Genomic DNA, 22797 nt, shown 5'->3' with positions numbered 1-22797 from the left:
TGTACTATGTGCAGTTCTAGAGACCGCACCTACAGGAAGATATAAACAGGATTGAGTCCATCCAGAGGGCAGGTACAAAATTAGTAAGCAATCTGGAACACCAAAAATATAGGGACAGACTTATGAACCACAACATGTATAGTCTGGAAGAGAGTAAGTAGGGAGAGAGGAGATATGATAGAGACGTTTATCTCAAGGGCATTAATGTACGGGAAGTGAGCCTTTTTCAACTGAAGGAAAACTCTGGAACGAGGGAGGGGGCATATGATGAAGTTAAGAGGGAATAGGCTTAGGAGAAATCTAAGAAAGTATTACTTCACAGAAATGGTGGTGGAAGTGTAGAATGGCCTCCCGGGGGATGTTGTGGAGTTGAGGACTGTGTCAGAATTTAAAAAGACATGGGATGAGCACATGGGATTGCTTAGGAAAAGGAAGAGTTAGGGGTTACAGAGGATGAGCAGACTGGATGGGCCATTTGACCTTTATCTGCCATCATGTTTCTATAGAGTGGTAAATGTTGGAAACTAGTCAAGAAACCTTTTCAGTAGAAAGTGTTGCTATCTTTATTAACGTTTATTTATGTACATGAAATGTTTGGTATCTTAAATTTGCCTGTTTTCAGGCAAAGCTAAACCTTAAAAAAAAAAATACATTTTCTGATTTGTCTCATTATTAGAAGAATTGTATGTGCTTCCATAGTTTGTTCTTGATAGCACCAGAATGACTGTTTTTTTTTTAACGTCTGGTATGTGTCCTTATAGATAAGTGTAATATCTCAGTGAACAGTGAAGAAAAGGATCACAAACTAATAGTTTTCACTTAAGCCCAAAAGGATAGTGATCCTGAAAAGACAAGCGAGTCTATGGAGACATAACAAACCAACACTCTACATTTAAAAAATGAAGGAAAAATGGGCACTAACAAAATTATGTTCTGAATGAACTTTCAAACTATCGACTGTGAACGGCTGTTCGATCATAGGCTCTTCTGAAAAAACCTCCACTATTGATTTAATGTGTAAAGTGATGTATCCTTATACAGACTTCTTTCTATTTTTTAATTTTTTTAATTTTAAATTTTTGATGACCAATAAGGATGTTGTATTATGTCCACATGGATCAAAATAGCTTGTCAAGTTGACTTTAACATCATTGCTGAGAGTACAGAAAACTTTTCTTCTTTACTACACTCAATATATTGTGCGAGCATGAGAGTAATTTAAGGAGACATCTTAATTTTAGACTATCCCAACGGGGACCCGTTTCAGGTCTGTTTCTTCAGGGGAAGTCCAAGGTGTGATTCAAATGCTGAAAAAACCCCTCATTGCTTCTGTGTCTTTATTTTTAGCTTGTACAACATTTTTGAACAATTAATCTTCCATAAAACTGTCAAAGGGTAACAAGTTCAGAATGTGAAGAAAATTTGTCTTGATAGGTCAGGCCATGTAATAAACTGCGTTGTCCTTTTAAATGCAGATAACTTTTTCTAATGCTAACCTTGCTCGTGAAGCAGTAAGGGGCCCTTTTAATAAGCTGCAGTAAGCACTAATTTGTGCTTACCGCAGCTTAAAATGGTATATTGCGGGGTGCTATGAGGTGTCCCATGCTAAGTTGCAAATGTGTGCGTTCTACTCACATGCTAAAAGCAGAGGGGGCATGTCTGGGTGGTGGAGGGTAGAGAGTGGGCATTTCTGCGCCTTTCAGTGTGTTGGCATTTCCGTTCGCTAACTGATTAGTGCAGAATTTGCATGAGCCCTTATCACTTACAAAAAAGGTGGCAGTAATGGCTCAGATGCTAATTTTTGTTAGTGGTTGCATGCTAATGACAACATTAATACATGCTAAAAGAAAAATGACTGGTAAGAGAACCAGTAATGCTCAAACATAAGCAACTGTATAAGTTCTCTGTATATGCACAACTTCGATTTCCTTTTTCCCTTGCTTTTATTTACTCTCCTTACATAAAGGTTAGTAGCCATATTTATAGCTCCTTTCAGCTTGGATCACTGCCTTTCCACTTCTCGTATATTCTCCCAGCCCATCAGCTCTTTCTTCAGGTTTCCCCCATTTTACTAAGGTCAGCATGTTTTGAAATCCAGGACTTTGAGTTTTGAGTGGCTGCCCTCCCCTTCAGCTGTTGTATCAAACCAACACTGCTGCCTAGTTGGGCACTCACTTGGACATTAGACACACCTTCCCCATTTCTGAGTACCAGATCCAGCATTGCTTCCTCCCTCGTGGGTCTGTCAGCATTTGTCTGAGCAGAGCACTTTGAAAGGCATCCACGATCTCTCAGCAACAGCACCTCTCTTTTCTTTCCCAACTTTTGGATATCTTTAACCAGATCTTTATCTAGTTCCTCTGATTGTGTCGGAGGTCTGTAGAGAACACCCATATGGACAGAGGTGCCATCATCTCTTTTCAAGGTGATCCATATTGCTTCTTCCTTTCCCCGGGCCCCTGGCATTTCAGTCGCTGCAATATTGTTTCTCACATACAGAGCTACTCCTCCATCTCAATCCTTCCTAAATAGGTTGTAGCCTGGTATGTTTGCATTCCATTTATGGGAATCGTTGAACCATGTCTCCGTGATAGAGGCAGACTTAGACATTGTTGCCAACACAGAGCTTGCAGATCATGAACTTTGTTCCTTAGACTGTGAGCATTTCCAGCTACATTTCAGTAGCAGTCTCATCTTCTGTTTAGTTTTTTTTCTTTGGTCTCAATTCCTGCTGTGTTGGTAAGAAGTGATTTGCTAAGATTGTTGTTTTCATTGCTATCTTTACTGCTGTCACATCTTGTCTTATCTGGTGGTGCCTACTGGGTGTGACTTGCCTCATATGCCGCCCCTGCCTTCTAGTTTAAGTATTGCATGGGAATTACCCACCATCCTATATAATAATTCTCACCTCCAACAGGATGTGCTTGGGACCGTGCCTGCCTGAAGTGGTCTGCTAGGCAGGCACGCACTGACCTCAGTGACAGACAATTTGGCAAAGCAAAACAATCTGAGTGCTGGCCATTAGGACACAGGGTTGATAGGAGAGTTTTAAAAGACTGAAGGAACTGAAAGTGTTAAATTGGGGGGGGGGGGGGGAGTTCTGAACGACTGAAAGACATGAACATTTGGGAAAGGAAAACAATCTCAATGCTGGCCATTAGCACACAGGGTACATAGGACAGTTTTAAAAGACTGAAGGAACCAAAAGTGTTCAGGGGGTGGCAAGTTCTGAATGAATGAAAAAAATGAAAATTTATGAGAGGAACACAATCTGAATGGCGGGCATTTGTACACAGGGTAGATAGGACACTTTTTTAAAAAAATGAAGGACGTGAAAGTATTACATCTTGGGGGAGGGGTGAGGAGGAAAGCGGTGGGGTATCCGGATACTGGGCGTTAGGGCCACAGGGGTACATAGACTTTTGAAAGCCTTAAGGAACCCAAAGTGTGGGAAGGAGGAGGAAAAGGAGGGGAGGGAACGCGGTGAGGGGCATTAGGAACAGGGGAGGGGGCCCTGTCACACACACTCATTCTCACACACACACAGTGTCACACAGAAAGTCTCACTCTGTCACACACCCGCACATTCACTCTGGCTCTCTCAAACATACACACTCACAGGAAAACCTTGCTAGCGCCCGTTTCATTCGTTCCAGAAACGGGCCTTTTTTACTAGTATCTGATAACGTTTATTGAGGGTTAGGCTATACAGTCCGTTGTTGGAGCAATAGGAATCAGGAGCAATGGACAGCTACTGAAAAATGAAATTAAAAAATTACGGAAAAAATTAGAAAAATGAACATTTATTTAAAAAAAACACCAAGAAGCTTGGAGTAGTGAATGAAGATAAGTTTAGCTCTTATTAATTTTGAGTGTCTGAGTAGACAGTAGTCTTATCTATGGAAGCACAAGTAAATATTGTGGTTAAAAGATCTTTTATTATTAATGAGGAAATTGAGTTGAATTGGAAAGTATGTAGTTCATCATCAATTCTGATTAGCAGTACAGACTTTAGTAGTATCTTAGCTAGATTATTGTAGCATTGTGTATTCAGGATACTTAAAAAGTTGCAACCAGTACAAAATACTGAAGCTTGTCTAATTTTTCAGGTCATAAATTTTGATTACACCTCTGTTTAAGCTCCATTTGTTACCTATTTCAGCCAGAGAGAGGTTTAAGTTTGTGTAGAATGATCTTCTTTCATGATAGGGCCTCACAGTACATGTCTGATGTGGTGCTGCTCTCATCATACAGAGGGAAACATTCCATCTGCAATCCAATATTATGTTTTCCAGATCCGAAAAAGATTATGAGCATCATGAGAGAGTGTTTAAGTATTGTTTGATCGTAATTACTTGTTGATGTGTTATTTAGAGCTTTGTGATCAGTCTGTGTTTTGGATGTGTTTATCCCAGGGGGTGTTTATGTACGTTTGTTATGTAGGCTTTAGGGATTGGTGGGGTTTTTAGATGATGTGTGTAAAAGGAATTTGAATATGTTATAATAAAGTATAATTTTGTAATATTTTATTTTGGATCTATATACATATTTTTTGTATTTTCAACAATTTTATATTGTGGTATAGAAAAGAATTGTGGGGGGGGGGGGGGGAATAGTGCTAATAACTGCACTTCCTTTAGAGGTTGATTTAAACTCTACAGCATGGTCACAGTCTGGTTTTTGCCTTGCTGGAAGATTATGCAGCTAAGTACTTTTTGAAATCTTTTTGCTGTTTAGTTTGAATTAAATGTTTTGTTGTTTGGCAGGTTTTTTTTTCTGCTGATGATGAAGTCCTGCTCGACCACCAGATACCTAGGAGCTTCTTGAGGCTTTTTCCTCCTCATTATTTTAATTATTCTCATTGCTTACAAGTTGTGCATGTACAGCGAACTTATATAGTTTGTTTGAACATTAATGCATGGCCATTAAATTGGAAAATCGGCCATTTTCAGACTGATGTAGAAATGGTTGTAGTGTGCACAAAAGACCCATGTAAGGACGTTCTAATGCTGCCTTTTGTTGCAGCTTTGCAAAAAGGCCCCTAAGGGTTTTAGTACAGAAAAATCCACAATAGAACTAATACATGGTGGTATGGTCAGTTTGCAAACCTGTTGAATTGGAAATTACTCCAGCTCGATCTGAATGTTGACATTTTTTAGTTTACTCACAGCTCAGGGCTGAAGTAAGCAGGAGCAGCAGCAGGATTGTCTTAGATGAAATGCAGCACTTCACCTCAAAAGACTAGTGGTCCAAGTGAGTCAGGGTAGCCACTCCTAGGCTATATGGCCCATGGCATCCCAGGGTGGTCCTTGCTAGAATCTTCTTCTCTTCCCCCTCCCTCTACTGGACCAATAATACCTGGATGGGAGAGGCATCCAGTGGCATCCTTCTCACCACCATCTTGTAAATGGCAGCGCCCCTAGCAGTGCATCCCAACACGTTGTTAGGGGTCAAACAAGACAGTTCTTTCCGGAAGGTCCAGGAGATGCTGAATGCCTCAACACCACTGCTGCGTTAATACTGTGCATGGTTCAGCTTGTTAGTTGATACAGCATGTTAACTGTCAGTGCATCCTAATTATTGCATTAAACAGGAGTCAATGCAGAAAGCCACATAATAGAGCTGATGCTTGAGCATATGGGTTCTACTGCAAAATTAACAAGAAAATCTCAGTGATGCAGTAAGCTAATGAGATGTAACTTCAAAATATGCAGAACTTGAGCACTAATCAAGGAAGGTCTGCTAGACACATGAGCACAAAGGTTTATTGGTGAGGGTAGCTTCACTGTACGCATGTTCAAACAAAATGAAAGTGCTAGCACACATCTGCATGTGAACTGGAAAGCTATTCTGTGCATAAATATTTGCCTTGCAAAAACTTAAAATTGTAGGCGCTTGTTAGGGTCGCACATTAAAGAAAAGATGAAACGGTCATTAAATCCCCTCAACTAACCCTGTGCTGCCCTGGATGTGGCAGTAAATTGCCTGCGTGGTTTGTATGCTTTTAAATTCCCTGTTTGTCTGTGTAGTGTGGCTGAGTACCTAATGAATTAATTACCATCCATTTTAATATGCTGTGCACCCATGTGTGTGAGTCAACTTCTGTAGTGAACCCCTCTGTATCTGCACCCAGTAATATGAGCATATAGTAACTGCAAGCTTCTGCTTATAGCTTTCTGCATCAGCCCCCTAATACAGAAATTCCTAGTAGGAGCATATTTTGGGTACAGCCTATGCCTTGCCTTTAATGGAGCGTTCATTTCTTCATTAAACATGATAGATAATGTAGTTAACTACACCTCCAGATGTTGTGTGGCCAACTGCATTCTATATTATCTATTCCTGGAGGAATTCGGTGCAACTGCACTGGTATCCATGGCTCTCCTCAGTCTCTTCCCACCCCCCCTCAGAGATCATGCTGCATAAAGAAGAGGTGCACAGCTGCGCATCAAGCCACATCCTCCTCTGCTGACCTAGACCTGACCATTTGTACCACCTGGCTGTATAGTAGAGTGGAGGAGTAGCCTAACAGAGCACTTGGCTAGCAATTAAGGAAGTCCGGTTCAAATGCCACAGCTGCTGCTCCTCGTGATCTTGAGCAAGGTATAAACTTAGATGGTGAGCCCTCTGGGGACAGGATGATATCTAACATACCTGAATGTAACTCACCTTGAGCTGCTACTTGGGGAAAAAAAGGTGTGAACTAAATCCAGTGTCCACTCTATTGAATTAAAAATGCTTTGTCTTTAAGACAAGGGTTCTCAACCCAGTCCTCAAGACACACCTAGCTAGTCAGGTTTTCAGAATACCCACAATGAATATGCATGAAATAGATTTGCATACAGTGGAGGTAGTTCATACATATGTATTCATGCATATTCATTTTGAATATGCTGGAAACCTGATTGGCTTGGACTGGGTTGAGAACCCCTTCTTTAAGGTATTGCATAGTAACATAGTGATGGTAGATAAAGTCCTGACTGGTTCATCCAGTCTGCCCAACAGTCACATTAATTCTCAATTCAAGATTAAATCAACAATGAACGTGATATTTTATACTTTTCATGGTCTTTCTTTGTTGTTTCTGGGACATAGACTGTAGGAGTCCATCTGGCTCTGTCCTTATGTTCCAACTACTGGAGTTGCCGTCAAAGCCCCCTCCAGCCTATCCAAATCTGTCTTGTCATTTGTGGGAGACAGACTGTGAAAGTCTCTGCCCGACACTGCCCTCTTCCAAATTACTGGTTTCCGTTGATGCTCTCTACAGCAGTCCTAAACTGGATTGCTATATGTGGGACTCAGACCGTACAAACCAGCCAAGCACTGACCTTAGCTGATACAGCCAAAGTTGCCATCTAAGCACCACTTGACAAACAAACATATGTACAAACCTTCAAGTTTTGGTTTTATACCATTCATTTTCTAATTGGAGATCCTCTGTGTTCATCCCATGCCATTTTGAATTCTGCCACAGTTTTTTTTTCTCGACCACTTCCCTTGGGAGGGCATTCCAGTCATCAACCACCCTCTCCTTGCAAAAGAATTCTCTGACATGACTTCTGAGTCTACCACCCTGTAACCTCAATTCATGTCCTCTAGTTTTAACATTTTCCCTCTGCTGGAAAATATTTGTCTCTGTATTAATACCTTTCAAGTATTTAAACACCTGCATCATATCTCCCCTATCCCTCCTCTCCTCTCCTCTAGGATATACATATTCAGGTCTTCCAGTCTCTTCTCATATGTCTTTTGGCACAATCCCCGTATCATTTTTGTTGCATTTCTCTGGACCGCTTCAAGTCTTCTTACATCTTTAGCAAGATATGGTCTCCAAACTGAGCACAGTACTCCAGGTGGGCATCAACACCTCCTCTCTACACCTCTCTCTGTACAGCCTAGTATCCTTCTGGCTACAGCCACCACATTGTCACACTGCTTCGTCGCCTTCAGAACCTCGGATACTATCATCCCCGAGGTCCCATCTCCCTGTCTGTGCATATCAGCCTCTCACCGCCTAACATGTTCGTCTCCCTTGAATTTCTGCTTCCTAAGTGCAATATTCTGCGCTTCTTTGTATTGAATTTTAATTGCCAAATATTAGACCATTCTAACTTTTTCAGATCCTTTCCATGTTTTCCACTCCCTCCGGGGTGTTCACTCTGTTACAAATCTTGGTATCTGCACTAAGGCAAACCTTTACCTTCTAACCCTTCGGCAATGTCGCTCACAAATATATCGAACAGAATTGGCCCCAGCACAGATAGCACTCCGCTACTCACCATTCCTTCCGAGTGAATTCCATTAACCACCACCCCGTGGCGTCTGGGTCTATCAACCAGCTCCTAATCCAGTTCACCACTTTTGAGTCCTAACTTTAGCCTGTCAAGTTTATTCAAGAGCCTCTTATGAGGAACCATATCAAACGCTTTGCTGAAATCTAAGTAGATTACAACTAGGGCACATCCTCAGGCCAATTCTCTGGCCACCCAGTCAAAGAATTCAATCAGATTTGTTTGGCACAATTTACCTTTGGTAAAACCATGTTGTCTCGGACCTTGTAATCTATTGGATTCCAGGAATTTCACTATCCTTTTCATCAGTTCCATTACTTTTCTGATAACCAAAGTGAGGCTTACTGGCCTGTAGTTTCCAGCTTCTTCTCTGTCACCACTTTTGTGAAGAGGGACCACATCCGCTCTTCTCCAATCCTACGGAATCTACCCCGTCTCCAAGGATTTATCAAACAGATCTTTAAGAGGACCCACCAGAACCTCTCTGAGCTCCCTCAATATCCTGGGATGGATCTCGTCTGGTCCCATGGCTTTGAACACTGTTAAATTTTCAAGTTGTTCATAAACAGTTTCTTCCGTGAGTGGTGCTATATCCACTCCATTCTTATATGTACCTTTGCCAATCAATCGTGGTCCTTCTCAAGGGACAGAAGTGTTTGTTTAGCATGTTTGCTTTTTCCTCATCATTATCCACAAAGCTGTTCACAGCATCTTTCAGTCTGACAATTCCGTTTTTAGTCTTCCTTTTTTCACTAATGTACCTGAAAAATATTCTCGTCGCCTCTCCTTACGTTTCTAGCTATTTGTTCTTGCGCTTTTGCCAGATGTATATCTCTCTTGGCTTCTTTCAGTTTCATCCAGTATTCCTGTCTGTGTTCCTCTTCTTGAGTTTTTCTGTATTTCATGAACTCCAACTCTTTTAGCCTTTATTTTCTCAGCCACTTTCTTGGAGAACCATATCGATTTCCTTTTTCCCTTGCTTTTATTTACTCTCCTTACATAAAGGTTAGTAGCCATATTTATAGCTCCTTTCAGCTTGGATCACTGCCTTTCCACTTCTCGTATATTCTCCCAGCCCATCAGCTCTTTCTTCAGGTTTCCCCCATTTTACTAAGGTCAGCATGTTTTGAAATCCAGGACTTTGAGTTTTGAGTGGCTGCCCTCCCCTTCAGCTGTTGTATCAAACCAACACTGCTGCCTAGTTGGGCACTCACTTGGACATTAGACACACCTTCCCCATTTCTGAGTACCAGATCCAGCATTGCTTCCTCCCTCGTGGGTCTGTCAGCATTTGTCTGAGCAGAGCACTTTGAAAGGCATCCACGATCTCTCAGCAACAGCACCTCTCTTTTCTTTCCCAACTTTTGGATATCTTTAACCAGATCTTTATCTAGTTCCTCTGATTGTGTCGGAGGTCTGTAGAGAACACCCATATGGACAGAGGTGCCATCATCTCTTTTCAAGGTGATCCATATTGCTTCTTCCTTTCCCCGGGCCCCTGGCATTTCAGTCGCTGCAATATTGTTTCTCACATACAGAGCTACTCCTCCATCTCAATCCTTCCTAAATAGGTTGTAGCCTGGTATGTTTGCATTCCATTTATGGGAATCGTTGAACCATGTCTCCGTGATAGAGGCAGACTTAGACATTGTTGCCAACACAGAGCTTGCAGATCATGAACTTTGTTCCTTAGACTGTGAGCATTTCCAGCTACATTTCAGTAGCAGTCTCATCTTCTGTTTAGTTTTTTTTCTTTGGTCTCAATTCCTGCTGTGTTGGTAAGAAGTGATTTGCTAAGATTGTTGTTTTCATTGCTATCTTTACTGCTGTCACATCTTGTCTTATCTGGTGGTGCCTACTGGGTGTGACTTGCCTCATATGCCGCCCCTGCCTTCTAGTTTAAGTATTGCATGGGAATTACCCACCATCCTATATAATAATTCTCACCTCCAACAGGATGTGCTTGGGACCGTGCCTGCCTGAAGTGGTCTGCTAGGCAGGCACGCACTGACCTCAGTGACAGACAATTTGGCAAAGCAAAACAATCTGAGTGCTGGCCATTAGGACACAGGGTTGATAGGAGAGTTTTAAAAGACTGAAGGAACTGAAAGTGTTAAATTGGGGGGGGGGGGGGGGGGGAGTTCTGAACGACTGAAAGACATGAACATTTGGGAAAGGAAAACAATCTCAATGCTGGCCATTAGCACACAGGGTACATAGGACAGTTTTAAAAGACTGAAGGAACCAAAAGTGTTCAGGGGGTGGCAAGTTCTGAATGAATGAAAAAAATGAAAATTTATGAGAGGAACACAATCTGAATGGCGGGCATTTGTACACAGGGTAGATAGGACACTTTTTTAAAAAAAATGAAGGACGTGAAAGTATTACATCTTGGGGAAGGGTGAGGAGGAAAGCGGTGGGGTATCCGGATACTGGGCGTTAGGGCCACAGGGGTACATAGACTTTTGAAAGCCTTAAGGAACCCAAAGTGTGGGAAGGAGGAGGAAAAGGAGGGGAGGGAACGCGGTGAGGGGCATTAGGAACAGGGGAGGGGGCCCTGTCACACACACTCATTCTCACACACACACAGTGTCACACAGAAAGTCTCACTCTGTCACACACCCGCACATTCACTCTGGCTCTCTCAAACATACACACTCACAGGAAAACCTTGCTAGCGCCCGTTTCATTCGTTCCAGAAACGGGCCTTGTTTACTAGTATCTGATAACGTTTATTGAGGGTTAGGCTATACAGTCCGTTGTTGGAGCAATAGGAATCAGGAGCAATGGACAGCTACTGAAAAATGAAATTAAAAAATTACGGAAAAAATTAGAAAAATGAACATTTATTTAAAAAAAACACCAAGAAGCTTGGAGTAGTGAATGAAGATAAGTTAGCTCTTATTAATTTTGAGTGTCTGAGTAGACAGTAGTCTTATCTATGGAAGCACAAGTAAATATTGTGGTTAAAAGATCTTTTATTATTAATGAGGAAATTGAGTTGAATTGGAAAGTATGTAGTTCATCATCAATTCTGATTAGCAGTACAGACTTTAGTAGTATCTTAGCTAGATTATTGTAGCATTGTGTATTCAGGATACTTAAAAAGTTGCAACCAGTACAAAATACTGAAGCTTGTCTAATTTTTCAGGTCATAAATTTTGATTACACCTCTGTTTAAGCTCCATTTGTTACCTATTTCAGCCAGAGAGAGGTTTAAGTTTGTGTAGAATGATCTTCTTTCATGATAGGGCCTCACAGTACATGTCTGATGTGGTGCTGCTCTCATCATACAGAGGGAAACATTCCATCTGCAATCCAATATTATGTTTTCCAGATCCGAAAAAGATTATGAGCATCATGAGAGAGTGTTTAAGTATTGTTTCCTTAGCGTCCCTCCGGACCGGACCAGGATTGGACTGATGGGTTGTGCTCGCCTACCAGCAGGTGGAGACTGGTCCGGTCCGGAGGGACTAAAGGAAAGCAAATTAGCAGGTAAGATCTAATTTCTCCTTGATCGTAATTACTTGTTGATGTGTTATTTAGAGCTTTGTGATCAGTCTGTGTTTTGGCTGTGTTTATCCCAGGGGGTGTTTATGTACGTTTGTTATGTAGGCTTTAGGGATTGGTGGGGTTTTTAGATGATGTGTGTAAAAGGAATTTGAATATGTTATAATAAAGTATAATTTTGTAATATTTTATTTTGGATCTATATACATATTTTTTGTATTTTCAACAATTTTATATTGTGGTATAGAAAAGAATTGTGGGGGGGGGGAATAGTGCTAATAACTGCACTTCCTTTAGAGGTTGATTTAAACACCCTTTTCAGCTCTTGAATGTTCAGGATTGGTGGGGAGGGGTGAGGTCCAAAGTTTTTGGGTTAGGCTGTGGATTTGAAAAAAAATATATTTTTTGACTAGACTTTGTTAAATGGAACTGAACAAAAGCAAATTAATTAAAATGAACAAAGATGGAAAAAAATTAAAAAAGATGAGAAAAAAGAAAAGGTATACCAAATAGGAAACATAAGAATAAAAGTGACAAGGAAATCATTTTCTCATACTCCTAAAGTTTCGCTGGCATCCAAGTTTCCTATAATTTTTCATCCCTGATAATAGTATATATTAGATCTAGACACTGTAAAATACTTTAAACTGCCCCCCCCCCCCCCCCCCCAAAAAAAAATCTAATTTGTGACTGTAGCTTCTTTGGTTCTTTAACTTTTGCTATTGCTTTAACAGTATACTATATAACAAAACTAACTGACATGATATGTGTTTCTTTCAGCCCACCCCAGTTATTCTGCTGAAGGAAGGGACTGATACCTCCCAAGGGATCCCTCAACTTGTAAGTAACATCAATGCCTGCCAGGTCATCGCAGAGGCGGTTCGCACTACTTTGGGTCCTCGTGGAATGGATAAGCTTATTGTTGATAATAGAGGTAAGGTATATTTTATATATCTGAGGAACTCAAAATACGATGGCAGACATAAACTGCTTGGAGTAGTCTTCCATTTTTCCTCATCACATCATATACACCTTTTTGGCTTTTGTTTTTTTTCATATGCATGGTGGTACACTTCTTTGTATTAAATCCTAGCTCCAACACAGTCTTGGGCCTCTCAAGCTTTTATACTTCACAAGTGGATTGTTAAAATTATATAAACAAAGTATGAGCTTGATGAGCCTGACTGTAGGCACAAGAACTCCAAAAAAGAGTCAGAAGGTTGTCCAACGGCATGCAGGAAGAAAATGTGAAAGTTTTTTTTTTTAATTAGTATTTATTAACTGTCTTTACAAAGAGATTTTACTCAAGGTGGTTTACAACAACTGTAGTTTGACATAAACAACTTGGTTGTATGAACAAAGTAACTGTCAAATGGAAAAACCAGAAATGTTAGATCAGTGTTTCCAGAACAGAGCCTTTTAGAAATATCCTTATGGCCTTTTATTGGAGCATTCAAACTGTAGAATGCTGAACACATACACATAATATATACTCTCATTTCCATCTTACATACACATCCTTTTTCCCCTTCCCCCATTTTCTCCCACTGGCTCCCGTGGACGGACCGTGCTCTTCTCTTCTCCCTCTTGCCGTTCCCTTGCCTCTGTTGCTACCCACTCCTCCCCCTGCTGTCTTCTTACCGATGAAAAATCTTTTTTTTTTTCTTTCTGCCCTCCTTCTTCTACTCCACTCTCCCTTTCTTGTCCCCTCTCTCCAGTGTCTTAATCTTTCCCTTTGTTAGGCACTTGATTCCGTGGCTCCACTGTGTTCTTCGTCCTCTTGGTGGACCACCAAGTGAGTCTTGGTTCTCGCAAGCTCTGAAACTCCTCAAAGTTCAACTTTGCAGTGCTGAAACTATCTGGTGCAAGCGCCGCTCTCCATCAATGTTAATGTTCTCCGAGGACAAGCAGGCTGGACATCATCACGCATGGGTCGTCGTCCGCGACGGCCCAGGAGCTCCGGATTTGAAAGAATCAAAGCTAAAAATTCTAGAAGCGACGAGAGCGGGTGCGGGGGCAACGCACCGTGCATGCGCGAGTGACTTCCCGCCCGCGATGCCCGCGTGCTTCTCTCAGTTCCTTTTTTTCCGCTTTGCTAGTGAGGAGTTGTTTTCAGTGCTTCTCGTGTTTTCGGCCCAGGGGACTTTTTGTCGCGTTTATGCGCTCCAGTTTTTCCCTTTTTCTTCATTTCTCTAAACAAAAAACAAACAAAAAAAAAGTGTTTCCTTAATCCTTGTTTTAGTTTTTTCTCATTCTCTTTAGGTTTCCTTTCTTTTTCTTTGTGGCCGCCTTTAGGCTGCTCGGTCGCGTTCCTTTTTTTCCTTTTTCGTGCCTTTCTGTTTGGCACCATCGAGTCGTTTGATTTTTTGACCGCTATTTTTCCTCCCATGTCATCGAAGACTCCCAGCGGCTTCAAGCACTGTTCCCACTGCAACCGGACCATCTCGTCTACCTACCCTCACACTTGTTGTCTCCAGTGCCTCGGGCCCGACCATCTGCCAGCTTCCTGTAATCTGTGTAAATTGATGAAAAAAAGGACCCAGGTGGCTAGAGACGCTCAGCGCGACAAACGTTTTTCAGATCGGTCTGGTCCTTCGACGTTGGCATCGACATCGTTACTGAGGTCGGCGGTATCGACGTCGAGGGAAGCAGCATCGAGAGGTCAGGTAATGGCTGCCGAGAGACCATTCAGAGCTGGGAGCAGCGAGGCATCGAGTGGGTCTCCACCCGTCTCGGCACCTACTGCTATGCAGGCCCCCCAGGACCGCCCTGAATCGGACCCGGCCCCGAGGAGGTGTGAGGATTCCACGTCCTCCTCATCGGTACCGAGGAGTGTCGATGTCGGGCGAAGGCTAAGAAGAAGCATCGCCATCGATCTCCTTCCCGTCACTGTACCGAGAGCTCTGGGGAGCCAAGTGGGTTGACACCCGAGAAGCGTCGGCGCCGGGAGGACCGCTCGCCCTCCATTCAGGAAATGCCGATGCGTCGGTCATCTGGCAGCCAGGTACTGGCTCTCGAACCTCCTCAGATTCAGGCACCGATTCCTGCACCGGCCCCACAGCTTGTTCCGATGGCAGCCCTCAATGAGTGTCTCTGGCCATGCTTCCAGGCTTCCTGGAAGGGATGATGCGTCCATCTGCCTCAGTACCAGAGGTGTTTGCGCCTCGGGTACTCACTACTGAGACGGCGTCTGGCCCATCTCCTGCGCGGAGGTCTCCGCCCTCGGTGCCGCTTGTGGTACCTGAGCTGGTTGCCACCTGGGTTGACTCTCCCTCGACGTCGGGGGAGGAAGCTTCGCCGGAGTCCAGGCAAGGGTCCACTTCTTGACGTCCCTCATGAGGACATCGATCCTCGAGGTCGAGGCAGGCTCAGGTTTAGGCTTCTCTTCAGGAGCTCCTGTCTGATACCGAAGAGGAGCACTCATGGGGAGAGGAGGAAGACCCCAGATATTTTTCGGAGGAAGATTCTCAGGGGCTTCCATCTGATCCTACTCCACCTATTGAGGTTAGACAATCTCCACCTGAGTGTCTTTCCTTTTCATCTTTTGTGTGGGAAATGTCTAGGGACATTCCATTTCCTATGGAGGCTGTGGATGAGCCCAGGGCCGAGATGTTCGAGGTCCTGGATTATTCTTCTCCACCAAAAGAGGTTGCAACAGCCTCCTTGCACAATACACTCAGGGAAGTGATGTTGCGAAATTGGTCTTGCCCTCTATCTAATTCAGTTGTCAACAAGAAGTCTGAGTCCCAGTACAGAGTCCACGGTGAGCCTGTGATGGTGAAGGCCCAACTTCCTCACGATTCCATGGTGGTGGACTCTGCTCTCAGAAGATCCAGGAGTACTAGGGACTATGCTTTGGCGCCCCCGGGCAGAGAGTCTAGGACTTTGGATTCTTTTGGGAGGCGTATCAAGCTGGAATGCTCGCGGCCAAGATTCAAACATACCAGCTGTACACCAGCATTCACTTATGGAACTCGATAACTGTCCAGTTTAGTTGAAGCTCTCCCTCCGGAGTTTGCTGAACCTTTTCACCAGGTGGTCAGGCAGCAGAAGGCGTGTCGCAAATTACTGGCCAGGGGAGCTTTTGATACTTTTGACGCTGCATCCCGGGTGGCTGCTCAGGGTATTGTGTGATGCGCAGACTCTCATGGCTGCGTGTCTCGGACCTGGATCAGAAGACCCAGCACTGAATGGCGGATGTTCCTTGCCGGGGGAAGGTTGAGGATATGGTTGATTCCCTCAAGAAGCATCATGATGCTATGGATTCTCTCGCCCGCCGGATGCCTTCTGCTACTACCTCCTCTTCTAGGAGGTTTTTGGGAGGGAGGAGGAGTGCTCCCTATTCCTCTGGCAGGCGTAGGTACACTCCTGCTTCTTGGCAGCCTGTTCAAGCTCGCTCCCAGCAGCCTCGCTCTCATCAGCGGCGTGCGCCACAGGCTTCTCCGGCTCCAAAGCAAAAGCAGGGGACGGGCTTTTGACTGGCTCCACAGCAGCATAGCCGACATCAAAGTGTCTGTACCGGACGATCTACCTGTTGGAGGGAGGCTGATAGTTTTTCTCCAAAGGTGGCCTCTTATAACCTCCGACAGGTGGGTTCTTCAAATAATCCGGTCCGGATATGCTCTCAGTCTGGAATCGCTACCTACAAATTGCCCGCCGGGAGCTCAATCCTTCAGTTCCCAGCACAAACAGGTACTTGCAGAGGAACTCTCCGCCCTTCTCAGCGCCAATGCGGTCGAGCCCGTTCCACCAGGGCAAGAAGGGCTGGGATTCTATTCCAGGTACTTCCTTGTGCAAAAGAAAACAGGGGGGATGCGTCCCATCCTAGACCTAAGGGGCCTGAACAAATTCCTGGTCCGAGAAAAGTTCAGGATGCTTTCTCTGGGCACCCCATGATTCAGGAAAACGATTGGCTATGCTCTTTGGACTTAAAGGATGCCTATACTCACATCTCGGTGCTTCCAGATCACAGGCAGTACCTTCGATTTCGCCTGGGAACTCAGCATATTCAGTACTGCGTGCTGCCCTTTGGTCTCGCATCTGCGCCCAGAGTGTTCACAAAGTGCTTGGCAGTTGTCGCAGCATTGCTACGCAGACTAGGAGTGCATGTGTTCCCTTATCTCGACGATTGGCTGGTGAAGAACACCTCGGAGGCAGGAGTTCTACGATCCATGCAGATTACTATTCAACTGCTTGAGCTGCTGGGGTTTGTCATCAATTATCCCAAGTTCCATCTGATTCCCGTACAGAAATTAGAATTCATAGGAGCTCTGTTGAACACACGGTCGTCTCGAGCTTATCTTCCCCAGGCATGGGCAGACAACCTTCTGGCCCTAGTGTCCTCAGCTCGAGCATCCCAACAGATCACAGCTCGGCAGATGTTGAGACTTCTAGGCCACATGGCTTCTACAGTTCATGTGACTCCCATGGCACGTCTACACATGAGATCAGCTCAGTGGACTCTAGCTTCCCAGGGGTGTCAGGCTACGGGGGATCTAGAGGATGTCATCCATCTCTTCACCGATTTTTGCAATTCCCTTCAATGGTGGACCATTCGCTCCAATCTGACCTTGGGACGACCATTCCAAATTCCTCAGCCGCAAAAAGTGCTGACGACAGATGCATCCCTTCTGGGGTGGGAAGCTCATGTGGATGGGCTCCACACTCAAGGAGTTTGGTTCTTCCAGGAGACGTATCTACAGATCAACCTTTTGGAATTGCGAGTGATCTGGAATGTGCTTGAAGGCTTTCAGAGATCGGTTGTCCAATCAAATTATCCTAATTCAAACAGACAGTCAGGTTGTGATGTATTATATGAACAAGCAGGGGGCTATGGGTCAGCTTTACTGTCTTAAGTGAGGAGCACTTGGTCCCTTTGGGGATGCCTAAAGTGGACGTCTTGGTCACGGCGGTGACTAAGAGGACCACCCTCCCCGTAGAGGGAGGGGTTGCCTTGAAAACCATATAGGTCCAGCGGCTGAATCCACGTTGAAACGGTCTTTTGACATCTCGGGCCTCGCCTTTAGGGCGTCTATATGCAGTTCCTATGCTGCCCGGGCCTGCCTTTCTTGGTTACAACAGGCAGTGGAACAGCCCGCAGATGGTGCGGAGTCCCTCGCTGAGGTTGCACCGCAGATGGAGTCGGCCCTGTCATTTTTAGCTAACGCCCTCTATGATCAGGTCAGAGTTTCGGCTAAACAGATGTCTGTGGCGGTTGCGGCCCGCTGCCTTCTATGGCTTCGGCATTGAGCGGCTGACATGGCCTCTAAGAACAGGCTGGTGAAGCTTCCCTTTTGGGGCTACCTGTTATTTGGAGAAGATTGTGAAAGACCTGGGGGACCTTAAACCCCAGTGCTTACCCAAGGAAAGGCCGAGGCCTTCTTCCAAGGGTTCTGTGTGGCCCTCCTCTTCCAGACCTCGCTTCCGTGAAGCTTTCAAGTATCGCCCGGGGCGCTCTGCTGGGTTTCTCAACGTGCTCGTTTTCAGCAGCGGCCGGTTCGGGGGCGGCCCCCTCAGTGACGGGGCACCGGTCCATTCCTCGATTCCTGCAGTAGGAGGACGTCTTTCCCTCTTGAGGAATGGACCAAGATTATCTCTGATCAGTGGGTCCTGGACCTCATCAGAGAAGGTTACCGATTGGAATTCAGCGCCCCGATGAGAGAAGTATTTGTGGAATCCCGAAGCGGTACTGCCGTCAAACGGGCGGTGGTAGAGGAGACCTTACAAGTCTTGTTGCATCTTGGAGCGGTGATCCCTGTGCCTCCCGCCGAATGCGGCTGCGGTCGCTACTCCATTTACTTTGTGGTGCCTCGAAAAGGCGGGTCTTTCCGACTGATCCTCGACTTAAAGTCAGTCAATGAGGTTCTAAGAGTGCAACATTTTCACATGGAAACCCTGTGCTCCGTCATTGCGGTGGTACAGCCAGGAGAGTTTCTCACTTCTCTGGACCTAAAAGAAGCTTATTTGCACTTTCCTATTTGGCCCCCGCATCAACGGTTTCTCCGGTTTGCGGTGTTGGGAAAGCATTTCCAGTTTCGGGCCTTGCCTTTTGGCCTCGCCACAGCTCCCCGCACCTTTTCCAAGGTTATGGTGGTAGTAGCTGCTTTTCTCAGGCGACAGGGTATCCGGGTTCTCCCGTACCTCGACGACTGGCTCATCAGAGCGGGTTTGGCAGACGAAAGTCGTCTGGCCACAGCCAGAGTGGTCTCAGTACTGCAATCTCTGGGCTGGGTCGTCAATATACCCAAAAGTCACCTGACCACCTCTCAATCTCTCAAATATTTGGGGGTCTGGTTCGACACAGCCTCGGGGTTTGTATTTCTTCCCGATCAAAGGCGGTGCAAGCTTCAGAATCGGGTCCATCTGCTCCTGCGGATGCCTCACACGCGAGCTTGGGACTTTGTCCAGCTGCTGGGGTCGATGACGGCCACTTTGGAGGTAGTGCCATGGGCGAGAGCGTACTTGAGACCTCTGCAGATTGCTGTGCTTCAACGATGGTCTCCAGTGTCCCAGGATTATCAACGCAGACTCACGTGGCTCCCTGCGGCCCGGCTCAGTATGGAGTGGTGGCTCTCCGACAGCATGCTGCGGCAAGGAATGCCGCTGGCGCTTCCCTCTTGGTGCCTGGTGATAACCGATGCCAGCCTGGTCGGCTGGGGAGCACATTGCAAGGGCCTGTGGACACCCGCGGAATTGGGGTGGTCCATCAATTGCTTGGAACTGAGAGCGATATTCCAGGCTCTTCTGGCCTTTCACAAGACTCTGGAGGGGCTGGCTGTCACAGTTCTGTGGGACAATACGACAGCTGTGGCCTACATAAATCGACAGGGCGGCACTCAGTGCAGAGCACTGGCCGTGGAGGCAGCTTAGATTTGCCACTGGGCCGAGCTACATCTGCAGCTTCTGTCAGCAGCTCACATAGCAGGTCAGAGCAACGTGCAAGCCGATTTTCTAAGCAGGCATCAAATCGACCCAGCGGAGTGGGAACTGGCAGACGAAGTGTTTCTTCAGATCTGTGCCAAATGGGGAATGCCCGTAGCAGATCTAATGGCGTCAAGTGCAAATGCCAAAGTCCCGTGCTTTTTCAGCAGATGGAAAGATCCTCGCTCGGCGGGGTTGGATGCCTTTGGTTTAACCCGGGCCTCCTGTATGTGTTCCCTCCTTGGCCCTTGATAGCGCAAGTCCTCCTGCGAATTCGGCTACATCAAGGAGTGGTAATTCTCATTGCCCCGGATTGGCCCAGGCGGCCGTGGTATGCGGACCTCCGGCGGATGCTGGTGGAGGCCCCTCTTCCTTTGCCTCTGGTACCTCTGGTTGATTCAGGGGCCGGTGACCATGGAGGATCCCTGCCGCTTTGGTCTTATGGCATGGCTCTTGAGAGGGCTCTCCACTCTCTTGCAGGCCCGCAAGCGGTCCACTTCCGTTGCTTATGCTTGGATCTGGCGCCAATTTGAGGTGTGGTGTGTTTCAAAGCCGATAACACCCACGAGGGCTACAGTCTCACCGATACTGGGGTTTTTGCAGGATGGTTTACAAAAAGGCTTGGCCTACAATTCCCTGTGAGTGCAAGTGGCAGCATTGGCATGCTTTCAAGGGAAGGTCTCTGGCCTTTCCCTGGCCGCTCATCCGGACGTTGCCCGATTTCTAAGACGGGTGCTCTGGCTCCGCCTGCCAGTGCGGCTGCCGTGTCCGGCTTGGAACCTGGGGCTGTTGTTGAAGGCTGTCCATTGTTCACCCTTCGAGCTGCTGAGGCGAGCTTCAGAGAAGGATGTGACTCTAAAGACAGTCTTTGGTGGCCATAACCTCGGCGAAACGTGTGTCTGAGCTCCAGGCTCTGTCCTGTCGAGACCCCTTTCTGCAATTCTCAGAGTCCGGAGTTAAGGTGCATACTGTGCCTTCCTTCCTGCCTAAGGTGGTTTCAGTGTTTCACCTAAATCAGCCCATTTATCTGCCCTCCTTTACTAGGGAAGAGTTTCCGGAATCTTTTGGGGCAGTTACATCTTCTGGATGTTCGCAGGGCTCTCTTGCAGTATCTGCAAATGTCAAATGACTTCAGGACCTCTGATCACCTTTTTGTCTTGTTGTCAGGTCCTCGAAGAGGGTCTCCGGCGTCTAAGGCCACTATAGCCCGTTGGCTCAAGGAAATCATTTTTTCTGCGTATCTGCTGTCAGGACAGTCTCCGCCTGATGCATTTAAAGCGCATTCCACGAGAGCGATTTCCTCTTCGTGGGCCGAAACAGGAGCATACTCTCTTCAGGAGATCTGTAGTGCAGCTACTTGGGCTTCTAAGCTCTCCTTTGTCCGCCATTACAGGCTGGATGTTGCAGCGAAGTGGGATGCGCAGTTTGGAGAGCAAGTGCTTGCTCGGGGAGTGACAGATTCCCGCCCTAACTAGGGAGTGCTTTTGTACATCCCATCAGTTAATGGATTCATCTGCTTGATGACAAGGAACGGAAAATTAGGTTCTTACCTTGGTAATTTTCTTTCCTTTAGTCACAGCAGATGAATCCATGATCCCTCCCTGTTTGTTTATTTGTTCATTTGTTTCCTGCAGACATGTTCCCTCATTGGGAGAAGTTGGAAAACAGTCTTCAGGATTTCTGTTCTGTTACAGGAGGTTGAGATCGTCCCTCCTTTGTGTGATTATTGCTCCTGTTCTGGGGCATTCGTTCGCTGTGAAGAAAGTTCATGTTATTCTACTTTGAGGGTACACTCTGCTTTGGAAGTTTCAAATACTGAAGGCAGATGGAGCTAGCTGTCCATAGAGCACTATGGTTTTTCAATGTTCTCTATCTCCACCTGCTGGTAGGTGGACATAACCCATCAGTTAATGGATTCATCTGCTGTGACTAAAGGAAAGAACATTACCAAGGTAAGAACCTAATTTTCCCTTATGCCTGCAGGTGTCACCTATATGTAGGTTCAGTTGGTATTTTGTACCTTTTGGGGTGCTCGCACTTTCCACTACAAGTGTACCTGTTAGAGTGGGATTTGGGCCCAGGTTTCTCTCTACAATCCACTGCACAGACCACTAGGTTACTCCAGGGACCTGCTTGCTGTTTGAGGAATGGCCTTTATATCTGCAGCTGTCATAGAGCCTGGTGTGCATGACTTTTATGTCCTAGTGGGGTAGGAGGGGGTCAGTGAGCACAGGGGGATTAAGGGGAGGTCATGCCTTTATTCTTCCAGTGGCCATCTGGTCAATTTTTTGGCACCTTTTTGGCACTTAGTCATTCTTGAAACAGGTCTAGCTAAAAATGTTCTGTTCTTTGCCCTGGATGTTTTTACAATGTTCCATTATTGCAGAAAAACATCCAAATCGTAAGCCCACCTAGTCCTGCCCGAAACACGCCTCCAACACACCCCCTTGAGATTTAGATGAACTGCACAGAAAAAAACCTTAAAAATTATTTTTATAAATAGCGATTTGGGTGTTTGAAAAAAAAAAAAAAAAAGTCTCTGCTGCTTTGTGCTATTTTTGGACATTTTTCTGTTTCGAAATTGAGCCCTACGATCTCACAACTGACATCTGGAATCATTGTGTTGTGAGGAGAGGAGTGATCTCATGAATATTTTCTCTTAAGGCATTAGAATAAGTGCTGATTTTAAAGGGATGGAGACAGTCTAAATAGGTACTCTCCAGGAATGGACATGTAATTATTATGCTGGCAATTAAATTCTGTCTGGGTCTTAAGACTTCCGGAGATAGGAAGTGACTTCATTTGACTTCAGTGTCTTTAAACCGTGTGACAGGGAGCTTAAATAACCAAATCCTAAAGTATAAACTTGGAGGTGCTGTCTTCTGCCACAAGCGATGGTTTAAAAGGGACACTTCTAAGATACCTATGCCTCCTGTAAAGAGTATGTAGCAGATTTACTGCTTCAAACAGGTAATCAATAGAAATCAAACAAAATTAAAACATGGAAAAGAAAATAAGATGATACCTTTTTTATTGGACATAACTTAATACATTTCTTGATTAGCTTTCAAAGGTT

The 22797-nt window shown here is 45.3% G+C and overlaps 1 protein-coding gene across 1 annotated transcript in view; it reads left to right on the top strand.

Moving 5' to 3' along the window:
• CCT7 (chaperonin containing TCP1 subunit 7) overlaps positions 1-22797 on the top strand; it is a 70937-nt gene that overhangs the window by 8674 nt on the left and 39466 nt on the right. The window contains exon 2 of the mRNA XM_030190953.1: positions 12582-12735. Within this exon, the coding sequence (XP_030046813.1) occupies positions 12582-12735 (154 nt within the window). The remainder of the gene's footprint in view (positions 1-12581; positions 12736-22797) is intronic.

Source organism: Microcaecilia unicolor, chromosome 2, assembly GCF_901765095.1.
Source record: "Microcaecilia unicolor chromosome 2, aMicUni1.1, whole genome shotgun sequence".
NCBI lineage: Eukaryota > Metazoa > Chordata > Amphibia > Gymnophiona > Siphonopidae > Microcaecilia > Microcaecilia unicolor.
Note: the sequence above shows the minus strand (reverse complement) of the source record. Positions and strands in the feature narration are given on the sequence as shown.